General features: G+C 40.7%; 1 protein-coding gene across 7 annotated transcripts; it reads left to right on the forward strand.

Moving 5' to 3' along the window:
• Positions 1-545: 545 nt before the first annotated feature.
• Positions 546-18,696, forward strand: GYG2 (glycogenin 2). 7 transcript variants are annotated; one of them, XM_068682148.1, is made up of 10 exons: positions 692-911; positions 2,533-2,653; positions 5,946-6,087; positions 7,870-8,044; positions 9,290-9,452; positions 10,021-10,147; positions 11,103-11,325; positions 12,566-12,706; positions 14,422-14,532; positions 16,336-18,696. In XM_068682148.1, the coding sequence occupies exons 2-10, from the start codon at positions 2,650-2,652 to the stop codon at positions 16,495-16,497; spliced, it is 1,248 nt and encodes a 415-aa protein (XP_068538249.1). In that variant the 5' UTR covers positions 692-911; positions 2,533-2,649; the 3' UTR covers positions 16,498-18,696. The 7 variants fall into 7 exon arrangements, with proteins under 7 accessions (XP_068538275.1, XP_068538249.1, XP_068538234.1 ...); XM_068682174.1 differs by lacking the exons at positions 692-911; positions 2,533-2,653 and adding an exon at positions 546-684; XM_068682133.1 differs by lacking the exon at positions 2,533-2,653.
• Positions 18,697-19,289: the final 593 nt, after the last annotated feature.

The following is a 19,289-nucleotide window of genomic DNA, read 5'->3' on the forward strand; positions in this document are numbered from 1 at the left end:
CTTCCCATATGTGAGGGAACAAATGTTGCAACTTGGGCAGTCGCATAACTCATCAGTTATCACATGCAAATTGCTGAAAATAAAGGTTTCCTATCTGAGTGGTACGTGTGCTTTCCTCCGTGACAGTCACAAATCGCCATCCTTGGCTAAGTAATCACTGATGTCCATAGAAAGCTTTGATGTAAAAACGTCTCTGCTGAACCAAATCAGCCTAAAATTACTTTGTAGAGATACTGGGTGACAGAATTAGACAGACAGTGTCCAGTTTGGAGCTACTGGCAGGAAAATGTGCTGTTTTGAATGTATGTTCGTATGTAGATATGCGTATCTGACTGTGAATAGCACCGTCTCCCTGAAGGCATGTAGCTGTAGACTGGGTGGCCAGCCAGCAGCACGTAGTTATCCACAGGGGCTACAAAGGCTGCAGAGAAGCCGAGGGCAGCCAAGACCCTCACCGCACGGCCAACCCACGGCGATGCGGCGAATGCCATTTGGCTACCGCCGGCCACACCGGAGTCGCCGCCGTCGTTCATTCTCTAAGCGCTCGTTTCTGCAGCCCGCGACCTTAACCCCCACGGACGGCCCTGTTTTCCCTCACAGGGCTGCACAGGAGGGCAGAGGAGGGCCGGGCCGGGCACAACGGGGCGGGAGCGCCGCGCCGAGCCGCCGGGGGGCGCCGGGCAGGTGCGAGGGCCGGGACCGGGACCGGGGCCGGGACGGGGAGCGGCGCTTCGGGGCCACCCGGCGGGGCAGGGGGCGAGGGGGGAGCGGGACCGGGTCGGGGCGTGCCAAGCCCCGCCGCTCACGCCGTTCGTAGGCGCAGGGAGCTGGGTCCGGCCGCCGCCGCTCCCCCCGGAGGCTCATTATCCGGGAGGCTAATCCCGGCCGGCCCCGCAGCCGCAGGATGTCCGGTGAGTAGGGCTCGGCCGGCCCGCCCGCCATTAGCGGCACGGGGTGGGAGTGGGCACGGGGTGGGAGTGGGGATGGGGGGGGGGGGGGGTCGCCATTTGGCGGGGGCTGAGCCGGGCGGGCTCCGTGCGGCGGCGGCAGGTGGAGCGGAGTCGCGACATGGCTGCGACATGGGGCTGCGGGGGGGGCTCGGCGCTGCCGGGGAGGGGTGGCGAAGCCCGCTAGGTGCGAGGTGCGGCGTCCTCTGCCGTGTGCTGCCCGGCGCTGGGTTCCCGGAGGTTACGCGGATCGCTCAAGCGATTCCTAGTATTTCATTTTTCAAAGCTAAACGTGACTGTTTTACAGCCATTATTGAGCTTAATTGCATATTGTAACATCGTTGCATTTGATTTTTCACAGAGGTAGCTTACAGTCTATTGAGTAACGCAATTGCGGGTTCTCGAAGCGGAACCTAACTGCTCACAACCGAAAGATAATTAATAAAATACGCTAAATGAGAAACAAGTCTCCTCTCTGTAGCCGTCCAAGATAAGCTGTAATCCTGCCTGGTAAAATTCAGTGTTGCTTTAACGATAAAGGATTTGGTTTGGGTCGGGCAGGACAACGTGTGATCTGGTGGAGGCGCTGGCTGTGGCGGCACAGTGCCCGTCGGTAACACGAGCATCTCCACTGCTGGACCCACACCAAGGAAGCACGGGAATTCCTATCGCCAAGCCATCGCTTGATTGCTACGGCAGGAACCCTCTCTTTGCTGAAAATGTGCACAGTGATTTCTGTGGGTGGTCTGGCAGAGCCTTTCACACCGTTACTCATTCCGCCTGCTTGTGGCGAGATGCGTCTCCCTGGTGCTGAGGCTCCAGTTGTCAGCTGGAGCCGAGCTTTCTGTGCCAGATGCTTCTGAAAATGGTTGTGGTAGGTCAGCGAAGCCAGGAGGCTGTGACTTTATCTCTGCAGTAAGCCTGACCTGCCTTTGGTCAAACACGCCTCTGGGGGAAGGTGCACAGGGAGCTGGGTGTGGGAGGGGGGTAACAACACTACGATCACAGGAGATGAGGTGGGCAGGGGTGGCCATGGCCTTGTTGCTGCAGGTTTCAGAGCGGGAACAGACCTGGGCTGTAACGTGCTGGCCCCACAGGGATCACATTTTTAGTGAGGGGATGAGAAAGGAACAGCAGATGGTAATGGGGAGGGATGTAAGAAAACAGCCAATGTTGGTTAGCACACAAGACCATACATACGGGGGACATAACCAGCCTGTTGGAGATTTTTAGCTCTTCTATGTACTCTTATTCTTATGCGTGACAGCAACGTATTATTTAGAGTGTGCCTGCAGGAGAGTTGTAGCCTACAAGTCTCTGTCTCCTATGGCAGCTTTGGAGTGGGCAACTTGACAAATCTGTCACTCCAGGAGCCGCTGCTAGAGCACGTTTATCCTTTCTCTGTCTGTCTGAAGACAAAAATATGTTTACAAAGCTATGTCTGTTGGGTTATGAAAGAAACTACTTAAACTTGTCTTGAAGCTGGCAGGTATGTGTTTCATTCAGTGCTTATTTTATGAGTAACTTCTGACTCTCACTGGAGTTTGTTCATTCTCTGTCTCCCCTTTTTCTGTGATCATCAAAGTGAGAACCGCTCAGTCTGCTTGCTGGTGCAGATTCCAAGGCTTTTCTGCAGCCCTAGAACTGGTTTTCAGGCCTGTTTAAGGATATTGCCCCTGGCAGTTTTGTCTGAGGCACTGCTATGAGTAAGTAGCATAAGAAGCTGGTGATCTTGACTAAAAAATCTGGAACATGTTGCGCATAAAAATCACTCTGCCTATTGTAGTGATTCACATTACTTTTGCTATCTTTTCTGTGCTGCCATCTGCAGCTTGGGAGTGGTCTCTAAAATAACTCACCACAGTTATTTCCTTGGAAGTCTCTGGTTTCTGCTGAGAAACTTTTGCCAGTGCTGGCAATGGTGATTTCTAAACTTGCAACTTCATGTGCTGTGTGGTTGTCTAGATGAGATAAATCAGCAGTCATAAATTCATACAACGTAGTTTTAATGTGATTCTAATCATACTCTTACTTTTCTTATAATTCACTGAGTCAATGATATCAGCCATAGGGTTTCACAGCTTGAAAACAATTTGCTTGAAAACTCAATACTCTTCACACTAGGTGTTTTCTGTGACAAATCCTATTGTCATTCAGCTCAAAGAACTGAAAATTATACATAAAGCTGCCCTTGACACTTCTAAAAAAGAAAAAAAAATCTAGTTGCAATGAATTTTAAGTACCAACACCCTTGGCTTTCAAACTTAAAGATCAAATATTGCTGCTCTTGCAGCTTGGAATCAGTGGGTGAAGCCCTGTGTAGATTAAATTAAAAGCAACATTATTCTTTCTTTAATTTAAATGGGGATTTTTGGCAGAGTTTATTTTTGTAGATCTTTATGCAAATCTTATCTGTAGTTTTGAGTTTTAAAAATAGAGTAATTATAGGGACAGAGTTTCAAGGAATGGTCTAAACAGGGAAATTAAAGTAACGCTTTTTTTTTTCCCTTGAAAACATGGATCAAATGAAACAACAAGTAATGGTAAAGTCTTTTGATTTTAGCCCCCACCCGTGGATCTTTAACAGAGTAACTGATAGCTTTGCATCATTTTAGAATAGCTAGCATATGTTTTTGTTTGCATCAGTAACAGTTTAATGTTGTATGGTTTCAGCCAGTAGTTTGATTATCAATTTAATTACCTCTGTAATGGTTCACTATATTAAGAAGGCCATAAAATGTATCCCACAGCTGATTCACAGGAGACAAAATTGGTTTCTTTACTTTGCTAAGCATTAGCCAAAGTTTCTTAGAAGCTGTATTCGTTCAGCTGTTTGCCTCCTTCTTGTTCTGACCACAGCTTTCGTCTGAGAGGTGCTGGCATGAAAGTATGTGCAAGATGTGGTAATTTGCCACACCAGCTTGCCGAACTCTTTGATGAGCAGCTTGTTTAGTTTTAGGTGCATTATATATGTAAATATTTGGTTTCTGTAGCTAAAAGAATTTGCAGAAGCAGTAAGGAGATTATGTGCTTGGTTTTATGGTTGTTATTTAAAATAGCGGTTTTAAGATTTAAACACCTACTCTTTTCACAGTTTGCTTTTTGTACTAGCCTACCCCCCGCATTTTTCTCACTAGTTGTTTTATTACTTTTTTTGGCTGGAGATGCTTGTTGCCTAACACAAAAGTGCCTAAGTGCCTTTCTTTGCTGAGTCTTTGTGTTTTTGGAGAATAATTTTATTGCTGAAGTGGCCTTCAGCTTTTTTTTTTTTTTGGTGTGTGTTGGTCATTATTATTTTTTTGGGTGTGTGCTTGTATTTGTGTAACCTTTTGGAAAGCTGCAGCAGGGGCAGCTTACGACTGTCCTTCCAAACCTCTCCACGTAAGCCCCAGTTACTTGTTTTTTTGTGACACCCGTAACTTGCTTGAGCTGTTGTGATAACAGGAGGCTCAGGTGTTTCCACAGAGAAAGCTCCTTTTTACTTGGTTTGCTTCTGGGGATCGTGATTAACAAGGCTGTTGGAATTTGCTTAGCTGAGGGATCTGCAAGCTGGTTTACGTTTGGGTGGATGACTGAGTGTTTTGGCTAAGTTTGCCGCTGCCGAAATTGTTGAGTGTTGTGGGGGCCTGTGGTGGTGTAGGAAGAGCGCGGTGTCCGTGCCTGCTGAGAGTTCGGGCCTGGCTGGTGATGGGGGGACAGACCAGCACACAGAGGGTCTGGGTTTCGCTCTGGGTTTGTATGACAGGGAAGTGGAAGTGCTTGGCGTCTGAGGGCTCCGGCCGTGCTTCATGACACACCTCGATGCTAGGGCAGAGATTTCAACCTGTGCGTTTCAGCAGCCTCTGAGGGCACTTGTTGGGTGCTCTGCGCTGGTTCTGCCAGATTCCTTCGGAGTGTCTCTCATGGAGCCTGGAAACCGTGTGGCACAGTGTTTTGTTTTGTTTTTTAATAGTTTATCACAACTGCTTGTCCCGAAAAATGATGGTGCTGTTATATGAGTAATTCAGGACAAATTCTTACTGAAGCTCTGTAGCTCAGTGGAATTCCCCTTGTCCTGTGTGACCAAGTTACCTTGTTCTGGTTAATGTTGCAGCCTAGAAAGCTGAGGTATTCCTTCATCTCTGAGGGATGCCCATCACATCACTGAATTTTTGGTTCTGGCTTGCCCCATAACCCCGATAATGTCTCTGTTGGAGGGCAGAGCTGAAGAAGCAGCAGCTGGTGTCGCAGGCCCAGTACCTTTACGAAACGTGCTCTAGTACATTTACCAAACTGTGCAGGAGTGTAGCTTGCTTTCTTTTTTATTGTAACTTTTTTTTTATTCCATATGCCTTTTGGCTCTGAGGAACACAACTAATTTTCTCAGAGCTGCTTAAGGTAAGGGAGCCTTAACTTTGGCGGGGCTGCCAACCTCAGCAGCAGTTCCTTTGCATATGTCAGTAGGTACCAGTTACTCAGCCAGCACCAGTTACACCAGTACAGAGGGAATAAAGTGAAGAATAATGCCTGGTAGGTTGATTTAGTGAGGTAATGGAAAGAAAGGTATTTCTGGTTTGTATTTAACTTTTTTTTTTTTCCTTAGCTTTGGCACTATATAAACAGGAAAACTTTCTTTATCAATTGTATTGTTAGATACAATGTTATGTTAGATAAATGTACAATCTAAATATTTATAGATCAGCTTGTTTGATTTGTCCTTAGGTTTAGGCAACGTGACCCAGAGAATTATTTGTTTAAGACTAGTCTGAAAACTTCCTACCAAGTATTATGTAAATCGGGAAAAACAATAAATCAGAAACATATATTCTGCAATGATGTTTATTGGATTTTCTATTCAGTTTTGTCCTCTGGGGGAATTTGGGCAAGAAAAGAGCTTATCACAGGAGCTGCAGGTTGTTATAAGCTATAGCCTGTTGGTTAGCTGGAGGAGGGAGATTGTAGAGCCAAAAGAGCTTATGTTAAAGCTGTAAAATGACTCTTCTGAATATTTGCTTGCAGTAACGGATCAAGCCTTTGTGACCCTCGCTACTGATGATGTTTATTGTCAAGGAGCTCTGGTTCTTGGACAGTCACTGAGGAACCATACGACATCTAGAAAATTGGCAGTGCTAATTACACCAGGTGTTTCCAGTGGGATGAGGTAAGAATTCATGTTGTTTTGGAGAGTGATAATATGGAAAAAATAAGAAGTAATGTGAAGGATTTTAATAGGCTTCCTGAGGGTTTCATGGCATTGTCTATAGAATTTCCCACTTGGCCAGTGATTTCTGAGGGGAGTCCCAAATAATATCCATTATATGACTGTAAGCCTGGTAAGAATTCACTTGCAGAAATAGAGCTTGTGGCTGGAAGTTGATTCTCAAGCTCATAATTGGGAACGTTAGCCAAAAGTTTGGGAACTAGGCTTTTAGTGTCTTGCTTTTGAGACAAAATAAAGGTGGTATTGGTTTTGTTTTTTGCTTCCTCCAAGTGTTTTTTATTTTAGGGAGAGCAAGATACCTACCACCTCTGACATCAGAACTCTCCAAAGACATCAGTGGCTCAAATTCAGATGACTGATCTTAAACTATTAGCGCCCTGCTAACATGATGGGAAATACATTTCTTTCTGCCCTTTTTTAAATCACTTTCCAGTTTGGGATGTGATTCTACAGGCACGACAGAACTGCGTGTACAGAAATCTCATTAGATCTGTTGAACTCTAGCCTTGATTTTTTGGAGGACTGTGTTAGTTGTTAAAAGGAACATGACATGCCACAACTACTCAAGCTCTTAATCCTGCTGTGGCTTAGGAAGTGTGCAAGCTCCCAATTTCTGTATGCCATTTGAAAGTATTAGCAATGCAGCTGGCTCAAGAAACATAATTTCCCTTTTTTTGCTCCTTTAGATATTCATAAATCTGTTTTTCCAGGATTTCTCTCACAGATAGGATCTGTGATAACAATGAAACCTTCCTGAATGACTTTTAAATACATTTGACAACTGGGTGGATGCTATGTTTCAATTTTTTCATTTCTTCCTGCTCCCTCAATCTTCACTGGGACAAGACCCCCTACCTCTGCCTCCTCCCCCCCTTTTAAACCAAGGATAACATTTTTAAAAGTTTGTCACTGAACTATGTTTCTAGAAATCTGTATCTGCTCTTTATTCTTTCATAGTTAACTTCTGTCACTTGAAGATCAGGTGAGCAAAATCTAATGATTCTGAAATCTCGATAATCAGCACAGGCTTTTCTCTTTCTGTGTTTATATGACATCCAGGGCTTCGTAGTTAATAGTGTAATGTAAATAAATGAGCTGCTTAAAATACTTTTTTTTTTGTGCCTTGGAGGAAAATTAGCTACTTTGATATCACCTATTAAATTCATGTGAAAGAGATGCACAGAGGAAAGATGTTTTCCTGAAAGTCTCATTTGAGATGACTTACAGTAGTGAACAAGCATATAACTTCTGTTTTAGAAGGTGCAATTTTGGAGCTGCTTTTGCTCAGGCATGATAGGTGCTACCAACTGCACTGACAGTGCCTGCCACACATAACACAGTACGGTGCTGTTCCTTACAGACAGTTGTGCAGGAGTGAAACTTACTTTAATTTCTGTCAGTGTTTCTATAGGAGACTGAGTAACTAAAGTAAGGATTGTTTTCTCCTCCATGCAGCACCTGTCACTTCTGAGATGTGCTGGCATCCCAAAGTGGATGTGCTGCTCCCTTAGTGGAAGAAGCGCTGGTTTATGGCCTCGTATCTGTCACTTCAGCAGACTGTTTACAAGGACTTTGAACTTTCGATGTCGTTTTCTAACCAATCAATCTAACCTTTGTTACTGTCATAGTAAATGTGCTGTGTGTCACTATTTTCATGCCAGAAGTGGAGTCTGATGAACCTCCATAAATTTCCTTCTTTCCCTCCACTGCTTGCTCTGGTAGGTCTGTCCTGCGCAGCGTGTTCGATGAAGTCATCGAGGTGGATGCACTCGACAGTGCTGACTCGGTCCGGTTGGCTCTGTTGCAGAGGCCAGAACTGGGCGTAACCTTCACTAAGCTTCACTGCTGGACTCTTACTCATTACAGCAAATGTGTCTTCATGGATGCAGACACTTTGGTGAGTAGAGTAGGAGCTGTGGCAACGTTTTTGTCTGTCTTAAACAGCTGCTCTGGGTGTGGGATGCTTCCTCGTCTCGCAACCTAGTGGCCTACCAAGTGACCAGATTTGCTGGGGAACACACGGTCACAGAAGCTCCAGCTGGATGTTTGGCAATGCTCACAGTTCTGCTCACTGCAGAGAAGTGGATCCTGTTTCTGAGAGTAGCCTCAGGACTGTCCTCAAAAGATATAAACACACGCTATGCAAATTGGCTTCTGACAGATGTTTAGAAGAGATCTCTTTCATACACTTCTGTTTGGACTTATTCTGGTCAGGGAGGCAGGCTCGTTATAAAATGGAGGGGGGGGAAAAAGCCAGAAACATTCATATTTTTTTCAGATGGAGATTAAAAAAGAAAAGACTAATTTTGGCAACAGTCATGCCTTTCTCTGCACTTAAGTACTTAATTTTGAGAGAGTGGGATGCATTTTGATTTAATAAGATTATAGTTGCATTAGAAACCAAATTAAATTATTATTCTCAGGGAGTGAGGGGAAAAGCATATGATTTCCTGTTAAAGGAAGAAGGCAAGTATTTGGCTGTGTTTTTTAATTGAATTAAAAAAAAAATAGTAATCGTTCTATTTTTCACAGTGGCTCCCTTGATGACTGTTATGGGTGGGGTGCAGGCATTCAGTGACTGCACAGCCGTCTTTCCACCAGCTTTAACGCTGACCTGGGCCTTAACCCGATCGATTTTTCCCACTTCTCTGTGAAGCTTTGCAACCAAGCCAAAGCAAGACTGAGCTTAACATACATTAGAAAACCAGTAAAAAGAGGCGTTTTTTCTGCTACCCCTTTAGTCATCTTGTTGCTAAGTCAAATTGTTTGGATTCTCAGCTTTGTTGCAGTTACTGGGAACAATGGATTCTGAGAAAGTGAGCTAAGAAATAAGGAGACTACGTGTTTTCATGGTATGTTGTAATATTTAAAGGGACCTTTTGGAGGGTCTCTGAGGCTTATGAAGTAATTTCATAGGGTTTGCACTTTTATCAGAGAAGTCATGGGGAACCACAGTTAATGTTACTTTAGCATATTAAAAAATAAGTGCTAGCCACAAACATGTTTGGCATTGTATCTCCTTTTATGCTATGCAAGCTACATCCTTGGTAGAACTAAACTGAATTTGTTAGTACTGATTTAGCTATTCATGTTCCAGAAAAACATCTTCAGTAACAACTACTTTTCTACTACTGTCTCCAAGGTGCTTTGCAATGTTGATGAATTGTTTGATCGAGAAGAGTTTTCAGCAGCTCCGGATTCTGGCTGGCCTGACTGCTTTAATAGTGGTGTATTTGTGTTCCGACCATCTTTAAAAACTTACAACCTGCTGCTCCAGTTTGCTGCTGAACATGGCAGCTTTGACGGTAAGGCATAACAGAGGGGCAAGGAGTAAGAGTTGAAGTGCAAGAAAATAGATTCATTCTCAGTAAGGCATTTTTTCTGTAGCTTCCATGCTATCTGGCAGAATGGAGAAAGGCAGGAGTTCTCTAGGCTTTAAGTAATTATGTTTCCACAAAAATTTATGGTGTGGATCTTTGCCTCGTACACAGTATTTAGGACATGTTGACTTACTGCAGGCTGTGATTCCCAGAAAATTGTAATGAAGGGACATTGTGTCTGAGTCTCACTCAGTAAGTTTTAATTTTGCTGTCTGGTTTAGGAGAGAGAAATATAGCTGATCTTCTGCTCTGAGGGAGACCAAAACCCCTTCCTACTCCTCTCTTCATATGTTCCAATAGGATTCCACTTGCATTGAAATTGCATCAGAGTGGACCAGGTATTACTCACTTGCACCTGCTCATGTGGCCATTTTCTCAAGTCTAAGCTGCAGTCCCGTGAACACACCAGTCTCACATCCATCCCTGGCCATGAAATTTTGATGTAAATTTGCATATTATACATTATGCTAATACTGTTTTATGTATGCTTTAGGGGGTGATCAAGGCTTGTTGAATAGCTTCTTCAGCAACTGGGCAACAGCAGATATTGGTAAACACTTACCTTTCATCTACAACTTAAGCAGCAGTGCTGTGTACACCTATGTTCCTGCTTTCAATCAGTAAGTAGTGACGCTTTTGGCTGATTATAAATCACTGTAGCTTGTTAGCAACAAATCATTTATTACAAGAAAGCGAGAGAATAATACTGGCATATTCTGTTAATTTAAATTACAGCAGTAAGAAATGACATATTTTGTAAAAATTGCATAATAGAAGCTTAAGAGCAATACAAAAGTTTTTTGTATCTATCTATGGGACAGATAGAGTCCCAGAGTTGGCTGCTCTGTCTCAAAAGTTGCTTCAGAAAGGCTTTTTCCAAATATGGAAATATGTGAATTACTTCAACATTAGCTTCTGACAGCTTTATTTTAAATTTATTCCCCTTTTTCCAGTCAGTTCTATAGGAAATAGTTGGGATTTTTCTCTCTCTCTCTCTTTTTTTTTCTTCTTAAAACAAAACAAACAAACAAAAAAACAACATAGGCTCTTCCTTGAAACTGAATTTGTGCTGGTTACCTCAGACAGTTCAGTTAGAGAATCTTCTGGCAAGAGGCAAGTTGCTTTTAAGATTTAGGGTGTCATGATTTACTGTTACAGTTGCATGAAGCATTCTTTTTGGGGAGTGAACTTAGGATGATGTTTTTATTAGTTGTTTTCAAAATGAGATCAGTGTTAACCAATTCTGTTGATTTGGTGTTTGAAGTGGTATTTATTTGTGAACAGGGCATGGAGGAGGACTGGAAATGGGACTGGATGTGCACTTTCCTTCATGAATTTTTCTACTGGAATTAGCAGAGGGAAGCAAATGGCAGTGTAGCCTTTTGTTTACTGTATGCTATGTGAAATACTTTAATCTAAAAAGATAAAAATGTTAATATATATACTCATATCGAATGTGTTGCTGTTAGAAAATGTCAAAATTACTTCACCAGTGAGAGTAAGCATGTTTCTTTAGCAATGTATATATGCTAAAATTATCTTTGATGTATAGACCTGTATGTTTAATTTCTACAGTTTTGGCAGAGATGCCAAAGTTGTTCACTTCTTGGGAGCAACAAAGCCCTGGAACTACAAATACAACCTTCAAACAAAGAGAGTTATGCACGATGGCACCACCTCTGGGTCTTTTCATCAGCTGTCATTTCTTGCCCTCTGGTGGAATATATACAGTGCCAGTATCCTGCCTTTGTTAGAAAAGCTTCAAAAGACGGAACAATCAGAATCTGAGGAACGCAAGGTAACTATCAAGGAGTTAGTGGGAATGTACTGAGTCACAGAAAAATTCTGAATACCGCCTTCTCCAGAGGAAAGAATTACGTGGGAGAACATCTGCTGATTGGCAATAGCAGTGACTGCTTCTACCGGCATCTAAACTAACAGTTTAGGAAGGACTTGGGGTACCGTGGCTTTACAAAGATTTCTCCCATTCCCCTTCTTAACTGAGGAGGAGTTTGTATGGCAACGTATGTAAATGCGTTCTGCAAATTAAAAGCAAAATATGGGACAAATTAGGCAGAGAAGGTGATCATCTGGCTATGAAACAGACTTCTGACTTTTTGAAGCTACGCTGATTTAGACCATCACACTAGGCTTTGAGCTGTAGTAAAATCTACCTTTTCAGCTCTGCATTTTAATTTGTTTCATGAGAGCTTTAACAAATCAGATTTGCATAAGCAGAGTTAATAACATTTGGGATGTTATATAAGTTAGTTGTACATCATCAAGTATTTACTGAACTCTTTACTCGTTTTTTCATCAGAGGAAGTACAGCAACGTATAGTTTTCATGAATAGAATAAAAATCTGTTGATAAACAGATGCTTTCTTGGAGACCTACATTATAAACTGATGAGTAGAAACTGCACTAGGGAACCCGATTAGGTAGGGGGGTTGGACCCGATGATCTCTTGAGGTCCCTTCCAACCCCTACAATTCTGTGATTCTGTGAGTAGAAGGAAGATACGATTTTTAATTTCATATCCAGATGTGACAATTTAGGTCACTTTTATGCATATATAAATATTTGCTTTTATGCTTTATAAATATTAAACTGTTAACCATCATTAAATGAACTGCATAGTGCCACGTGATCAGTTGGACAATTATCATCAAAGCTCCAGAGAGGAATTTGGTTTATAAACGTCATGACAAATTGGAAAGCAGAGGAAGGAATGGGAAGGTTTTGATCTCATACTTCAATGCATTTTAATTAAAAAAAAAAAAAAAATAGGCAGTGAAGAAATAGTTCAACTACAGTAACATTAAGATAAAAGGACGTGTTAGGTTTCCATCCTGATGATGGCAGCATACTCTTTAGTTCATAAATCTAAATTGCAATATGCTCTGATACTGGGACCGCAAATTGTTTGACTTTATTAATTTCAATGCTGAAAACGTTAGAAGTGAAGCTGTTGGAAATAAGGTACTGATTTCCTGCAAAATTTTATTTCAGTGACAGGATGTTCTTGTTTTTGTTAGCATACTTTCAATGGAGTTGAAATTACACTGAAAAAGGCTGAGCCTTCTGAGGCCAATTCGCTGCAAATGCCTGTACCTCCAGAGCAGACGTATGAAATGCATCCCACGACTTGTCCACCTGAGGAACTCAGTTTCGAAGTTGTAAGTGTGCTGTACATTCTCATATACAGTAACAAAGTAAAATGGTATGCTAAAATAAGATTTTGATTTAGGTTTCTGATCTGGGAGATTATAGCTTCTTCACTTTAGCTGTCACCATTGGATTTTTTTGCTTTCATAAGAAATAGTCTCAAGAATATTTTTCTTTAATCTTTAGTCATGTGTGCGTGACATACCTGGAGGCTGAAAGAGTTTGCATTGAATTTTACAAAGAGATTACATACTGAAAGTTGTTAGATTCCTTTTATTACATTTTATTAAGGACCTATGTTACTAAATTAATCTACAGAGTATTAATGTTCCTGTAAATAAATATTCTTAAAGCTAAAATCCTTTTATCCCTTTTGTGTAGATTTTTTTTTTTTTTTTTTTTTATCCCTGAAGTGCTGATTCAGAAAACTGTTCCTCAGATTTCAATGATTCGGGCAACAAGGAGTATTGTGCAAAGAATTCAGTGGTGATCACTGCAGAGGCCCTGGTACTTCTGTCACTCTTCATGTATTTGGGTATTTCTGTTGCACTGACTCTCCTTATTTTGTGCAGAAATGTAACTGGAGGTAATAGAGTAACGTTTCTGCAGGTGTAAGTCACCGTGTGTGTATGATAAGCCATGCTATAGCACGGTACAATTGGGGGAAAATAAAATCGATGTTGTAATGTCTACTCTTGTGGACTATTTTCTGTTAAGGAAAAGACAGTTTTTATTATGTTCAGCACTTCAGACTATAGTTGCTCCATAAAATAAAGCTGTAGTCTTCCCTCCTTTCTTTTCCACTCTTTTCCAGTGTGGAAGTGCTGAAGGAAAACTGCAAACATTCCAGTCTTACAACTTAAGAATGATTCTTTTAGCAAGAATGTTTTACCTTGTGTCTGATGCATCTGACCATTGGAAATGCTGAAATTAAATAGGGAATACATTTTCAAGATGCTCTTTTGGGGTGAAAAAATAACAATGTTTACTTAAATTCAAATGTGAATTACACTATTTTATTTTTTTTTTAATTACAATAGAGTAAGATTGGTTTATGGGAAGACTGTATTAATTTGAAGTGAACAATCTGGTTCTCTTCTTAGTTAGGAACACCATCATTCCATTTTATGTTGCTTAGCTTCAGTAGTCTTGTGAGACTTCTGCTTTTGGCAAAAGAGACCCCAGAGTGGGGGCTGTCTCCTCATTTATGTTTCAATGAGTGGCAAAGGCAAATATTTGGGGAAATATTTTTGGGGCAGCCTGTTTTATTTCTGTTTTGGAATACATTGTTCTGTTCTCATTCTGTGCATATAAAAAGCTTGAGTTACAGAGCAAGCTGGAATCCTAAAATGAGATTTGTTTGACATTTAAGTGTGGCCTTGTGAATGTGGACGTCTACTGTGAGCTAGTTTTCCAGGCTCTTTCGGTAGTCACTGAAAAGTGTCAGCCACTCTTGAAACAATCTTAGGATGAGATGAGCTGCCCTCTGGCGGTACTTATCCTGGATTGATTATAGTAGGAGCTTAGATTCGGTGCCATTTTGATAGCTAAAGCTGGGTGAGATTAATTTTGTCCTTGTTGATAATATTTCATGATGTTTCCTCCCATCCATTGCTTTTCTCTATCCCAACACTGAAATCTGCTTGTATTGTATGCATTCTCATGATAAGGAGACTGTGGGGAAAAAACTTGTTCTCCTAATAAAACCTCAGTGGTTGTATTTTAGCAACCTGTATGTGAAGTTGAACAGTGCAGTTCTAACGTCCATCCCTCTGAGCCTGACAGACCTTCAGAACAACTTACTTCTCATCCTGCATTTCAGGAAACCTCAGAACTGGTACACGTAGCTTTCTGCATTGCAGTTTGGTTGATAATTGCATGCATGTCTTTGCTGTCAGCATCATTTTGGGAAATATCTACTAACAATGTGTACAATGTGTAAAAATATTTCATCTATGTAATTAATTTCTTAACCTCTTCCAATACTGGCGTATGATCCCATTTTAGCAGTTATACTTGTAATTTTTAAGTGTATATTTTTCAGTGCCAGCTTGTAACTGTCCAGTAACACAATCATCAATGTATTTTGTCATGTTTTGTTTGTTCTTTTCACCTGCTGAAGTGATGTTTCCAAGCAAGTGGAAGGCGATGTACTGCAAGTCAGGCACAGAGCCTGAGCTACAAGGCTGTGCGATCTTGCACTGCGTTTATCTGTGGGCAGTGTGACAGCAGTACCAAATTTGGCAATAGTGGAGTGACAGGGTGTCAAGGAGTTGGATCTTGTGAGGTGCACAGCACAGACATTTTCCTACAGAGGAAAATGGGTAGATTGTCACTAAGGTGACATTTTTTAAGACTAAGAAACAACTTGGTAAGAGAAATTGTAGCTTCTGTGCAGCGAGGGTGTTTGGGCCCTAGCTAATTATGAAAACATGGTGATTCCTGTTCAGCTGTTAACTTATCCAAGGCTGTTGGTAATTCTTGCTCAAGGTTTTAAAAACAATAATAATAATTAAAAAAAAACAAACAAACAAACACAAAGGAATCTCCTTGCATTACTGTAGATATGTATATACATAACCTAAGAATTAAATAGCATGAATTAAATATGCATATTTGCATGTATATGGAGCAAGCATGCATTTCAGAGCGTTTATTGATCTTTAAAGTCATGTACAGATTTGGTCCCAGGCAAGGATACGTAGGAAGAGTGCAGTTAACTTGAGTATATAGTTTCATGTTGGCTGTGCCAAATACCTTACCGGGTCTGTTGGTGCAAGTCTTGTGTAAGTCCTGTGCCCCAAACTGGCAGATATAATGGCAATTCCAGGGCACCTAGTCAGTTTAAGCCTAATATCTCACTAATTCCAGTTAATCAGTCCTATTCTAAAGCACGTTTATAACTGAATAGGTGAGGGCTTCACTGGAAGCCTGTTCTGGTTGGTTTTAACTTTGTTTATAACATGAGATGAGTTGTTTGCCCCTGAGCCTCTTGGAATAGTACTGAAAGCAGATTTTCAGTACCTGTCTTTATTAGCCTTTGTTGTATTTCTTCTTTATTACTGGTTATAATTGTTGGGATGTTCTACTTTTACTAACATTGGTCAGTCACAGACATGTTTTTTCTTTTATTTGGTTGAAATTATCACTAATAATATGTCTTACTTTTCTGCATCTGTGAAAACATGATCTTGAACCATGATTCAGAATTTTGTAAATTCATTCCAACTTAGTCTCACATAAATATCAGTCTCCTGAATTAATTTAACACGTGGTTCATGTCTGATAAATAACAATAATCTCAATGAAGATACAATAAAATTCTTGGCCAAAATGTATAGGAACTTAGGCCCGTATGAGAGCCCCGTGATGAAATCTCATTGTATTGTTGCTGAGTGTGCCAAGCTTTGAGTTGAGAAGCAAAATAACTGCTTGGTGTGTTCACAGATGCTAAGACAACGAGATCACGTTATCAAACCAAGCATGAGCATTTAAATACTGTTTGTTTTTTGTTTGTTTGCTTGCATGTTTTAACTGCAACTGTGTAAAGCAGGAATTTGACTTTCAAGTATTAACTTCACAGCACTGAAATGAGAACAATCAAATAACTGTTTTCCTACTGTTGTGCTTCTTCCTGCAGAATGAGGTTACACATTCTGTTTCAGAGCTCTCAATCCACCTCAAACCAGAAGAACCAAATCCTGAAGATGAACGGAGAAAATGGGAGGAAGGGCGTATGGACTATATGGGAAAAGATGCTTTTGAGCATATAAAAAAGAAACTGGACACGTTTTTACTTTAAGATGAAGTGAACTGTAATGACCGTCATGATCTCTTTCTTCTATAAAAGCAACCTTGAGCATTTGGATATCTTCGTAGTTTATTTGACACCAAAGTTGAGGGAAGATTAACAGATAGAGACTCCTGTTTGTTTTGTGTTTTTTAACAGTTATGTGTGCCTTATCTTTATTGTTCTCCAATAGTGCCTTCTGAGGTGTAATGAATGATACCTTCTGAGTCTGAAACTGTTCCCCATTTAGTATGGTGCAGGAACAGTCATGAGTAAAATATGTTGGAAGTTGAGATTATTTCAGAGTACTTTTATCTCTTAGCAGAGGCTTCAAAAACTTTTAAAATGAAGACCTTTCTCTTGAAAGCAAATTAACAAGTCCCAGGGCAACCATGGTGTAGATTTCAATATGGGAGAAAAGTGAGATGAAATCGTGGCCTCGTACGAGTCTATAACTAAACTTTTTCATTTAAGTATAATTAGGTTTAGAGTACATTCAGACTTTGTCAGAGATCTCTAGTGGATATTCTGCCTGTTTTATATGGAAACTGCTCAGGTACCAGTGTGATGAAGAGTAGTCTTAAGGTAAGGATAATGTATGTTAACCTTTTATGTTCTTGCTATAGGATACTGGTTTTTGTTTGTTTTAATATATGTTAGCTTTACTTGTGTGTTCAGAGTTGCATAGTTAGAGGAAGAAATGCTGACTGACACTATGGTATAAACCTTCTGGTGCTTCATATTACTTTGTTTACAGTACTCCAGACTGCAGCTGACAGAGGCATTCTTCTCATTTAGCATAGTTGCTCCAGTTTGAATGAAATTGAAAACACAATTAGTACTTGTTGTAGTAAATAGGCCTTTTAAGGATCTTTCAAACAATAGCTGTATGTTGGAACTAATAAATCTGAGTGGAGTTCCAGAAAAATGTATTGATGAGACTCCTTTATGTTAAGTAAGGGGATTGCTTTGTGAATTTGGGTATTTAAATGTGACTAATCATGGCAAGTTTGTTTTAACAAACACGAAAAAAAGAAACACTTTGAAAGAAAGAAGCTTGTCAGGCATGCTAATATGATAACATATTCAGCAGCATTATAAATAACTGTGTCAAATCTTAGAACGAGAATTCTGCTGTGCTGATGCGGGACCTGAGACATGTTTCAGTCTTAATCTGTCACCAATTTTGGTACAGATAAACCTAATGAAATAATTCAGGGGTTTTGTTTAAAAGACAGTGGAACAAAGTTACACAGCAGAGGGATTACCATAGATGCTAGTGAAGGAAAAAGAGGGGTAAAAGGGAAGGAAATGGTGTTTTCTTTTTCTTCTGTCAAAAAGGATGGGAAGAGGGGGGATAACTTGCACAAATTAGGAAAGGAATGAAGGAGTAAAAAGATTCATTAAAGGAAGAAAAGTGATTTTTGAGTATTTTAGAATTACACTATTGCAAACATTAGGTAATAGTTACTGCTACTTTTGTGGGCTATTTCCAGTTTTATCTAGTTCTTTTTCTCATTTATTCTCAGTATTCAGAATATGGGAATTGTGGGTCTCTGTTGTTGGTGGGTCTGTTGAAGTCAAACTTCTAGTCCAAGTTAGGTGTTTAAGGTCTCTGAAGTTGAAGAGAGAGATGTCCAGAAGATAAATCTCTCCATTGATCATAAAGGGACCCTTGATAACTTGCCTTCCCATGGCAGGTAACCTTCACACGTTAATGCAGGCAGGCCATTTCTGCATCTTCTTTTGTATGGCCCAGCACAGCACTATCTGGAGATTATGTCGTGTACTGAATGTATTCACGTGGCGTTTGATATACTCATCTCTTTCTTAGTCACAAGTTACTGGTGCAGTTCTGAAAAAGTACTCCATTTTATAATTATTTTACAGTTATTGCTAATAAAATATAAAACAGTTTTTGAAAACTCTATGTAACAGTAGTCAGCAACGCAAACTCGTGCTTCATGCAGCTGTACTATGTTAACTACTAGATCTCAGTGGGAGCATTAATTAGATTATGGGAAAAATTACTGATGTGAAATCAGTAATGGAACAGTTTCAAAATAGGCATATCAATGTAGCAAAAGAAGCTGTTACAGAATACATCTGAAAGTGTTAAGATGTAAAATGGTATTGTGTGTGGATTATACAGTGTTTTGCAAAGAAATGTAGCAGACTAATGTCATGGAAATAAAGCAGAAATTGAGAGTACCAGTGAAGTCATGTGCTCATCAGATGATGCATGGTTAAAGATTGCTTATGTTGTGCCAGGGGGTGCTGTTTGTGACTGACTGCTTACTTTAATATGTTTTCCTTTCATCTTATTAAATTGCTTTTGAGACATTAGTGCTGCCAGCTGAGCAGAATTAAAAGGTGTGAGTTACAATTATTTCTATAGGCATACATAATTATAAGCTTAGAATCTCTCTTGAACTAGCACAACAGTAGTTGGGTTATTGTGTTTCACAGAAAAAAATATAGCTGCTGTTAAAAACCTTGCCCAAGTTTTTGTGCATTAAGTCTTCACACACAAAACGTTGAAACAGTTACAAGTATTGGGGTATCTTGGTGGGTTCTAGCTCCCTACTGCTGTCACCAGAGTGTGAGAAGGGACAGTCTTTTCAGTTTATCCGGAATTTGCATGTGCTGTATTTTGGGCAGTATCCTTTGATCTTTGTGGACATCACTGTGAAATTGTGGGGCCACAAGCAGGTTTGGAGGGTGTTCTGTGCAGCATGTTGCCGTGAACCACAGGGTTTGCTAAGTCAAGGCATTGCTTGGAAATAAAACTTAAACCAAGCCTC

Source organism: Anas acuta, chromosome 1, assembly GCF_963932015.1.
Source record: "Anas acuta chromosome 1, bAnaAcu1.1, whole genome shotgun sequence".
Taxonomy (NCBI): Eukaryota; Metazoa; Chordata; class Aves; order Anseriformes; family Anatidae; genus Anas; species Anas acuta.

Excerpts from the sequence above, each read along its gene's own strand:
- GYG2 (XM_068682133.1), top strand. Across the intron at positions 6,088-7,869 it reads GGTGTTTCCAGTGGGATGAG|GTCTGTCCTGCGCAGCGTGT; the intron begins GTAAGAATTCAT and ends TTGCTCTGGTAG. Across the intron at positions 8,045-9,289 it reads TCATGGATGCAGACACTTTG|GTGCTTTGCAATGTTGATGA; the intron begins GTGAGTAGAGTA and ends ACTGTCTCCAAG.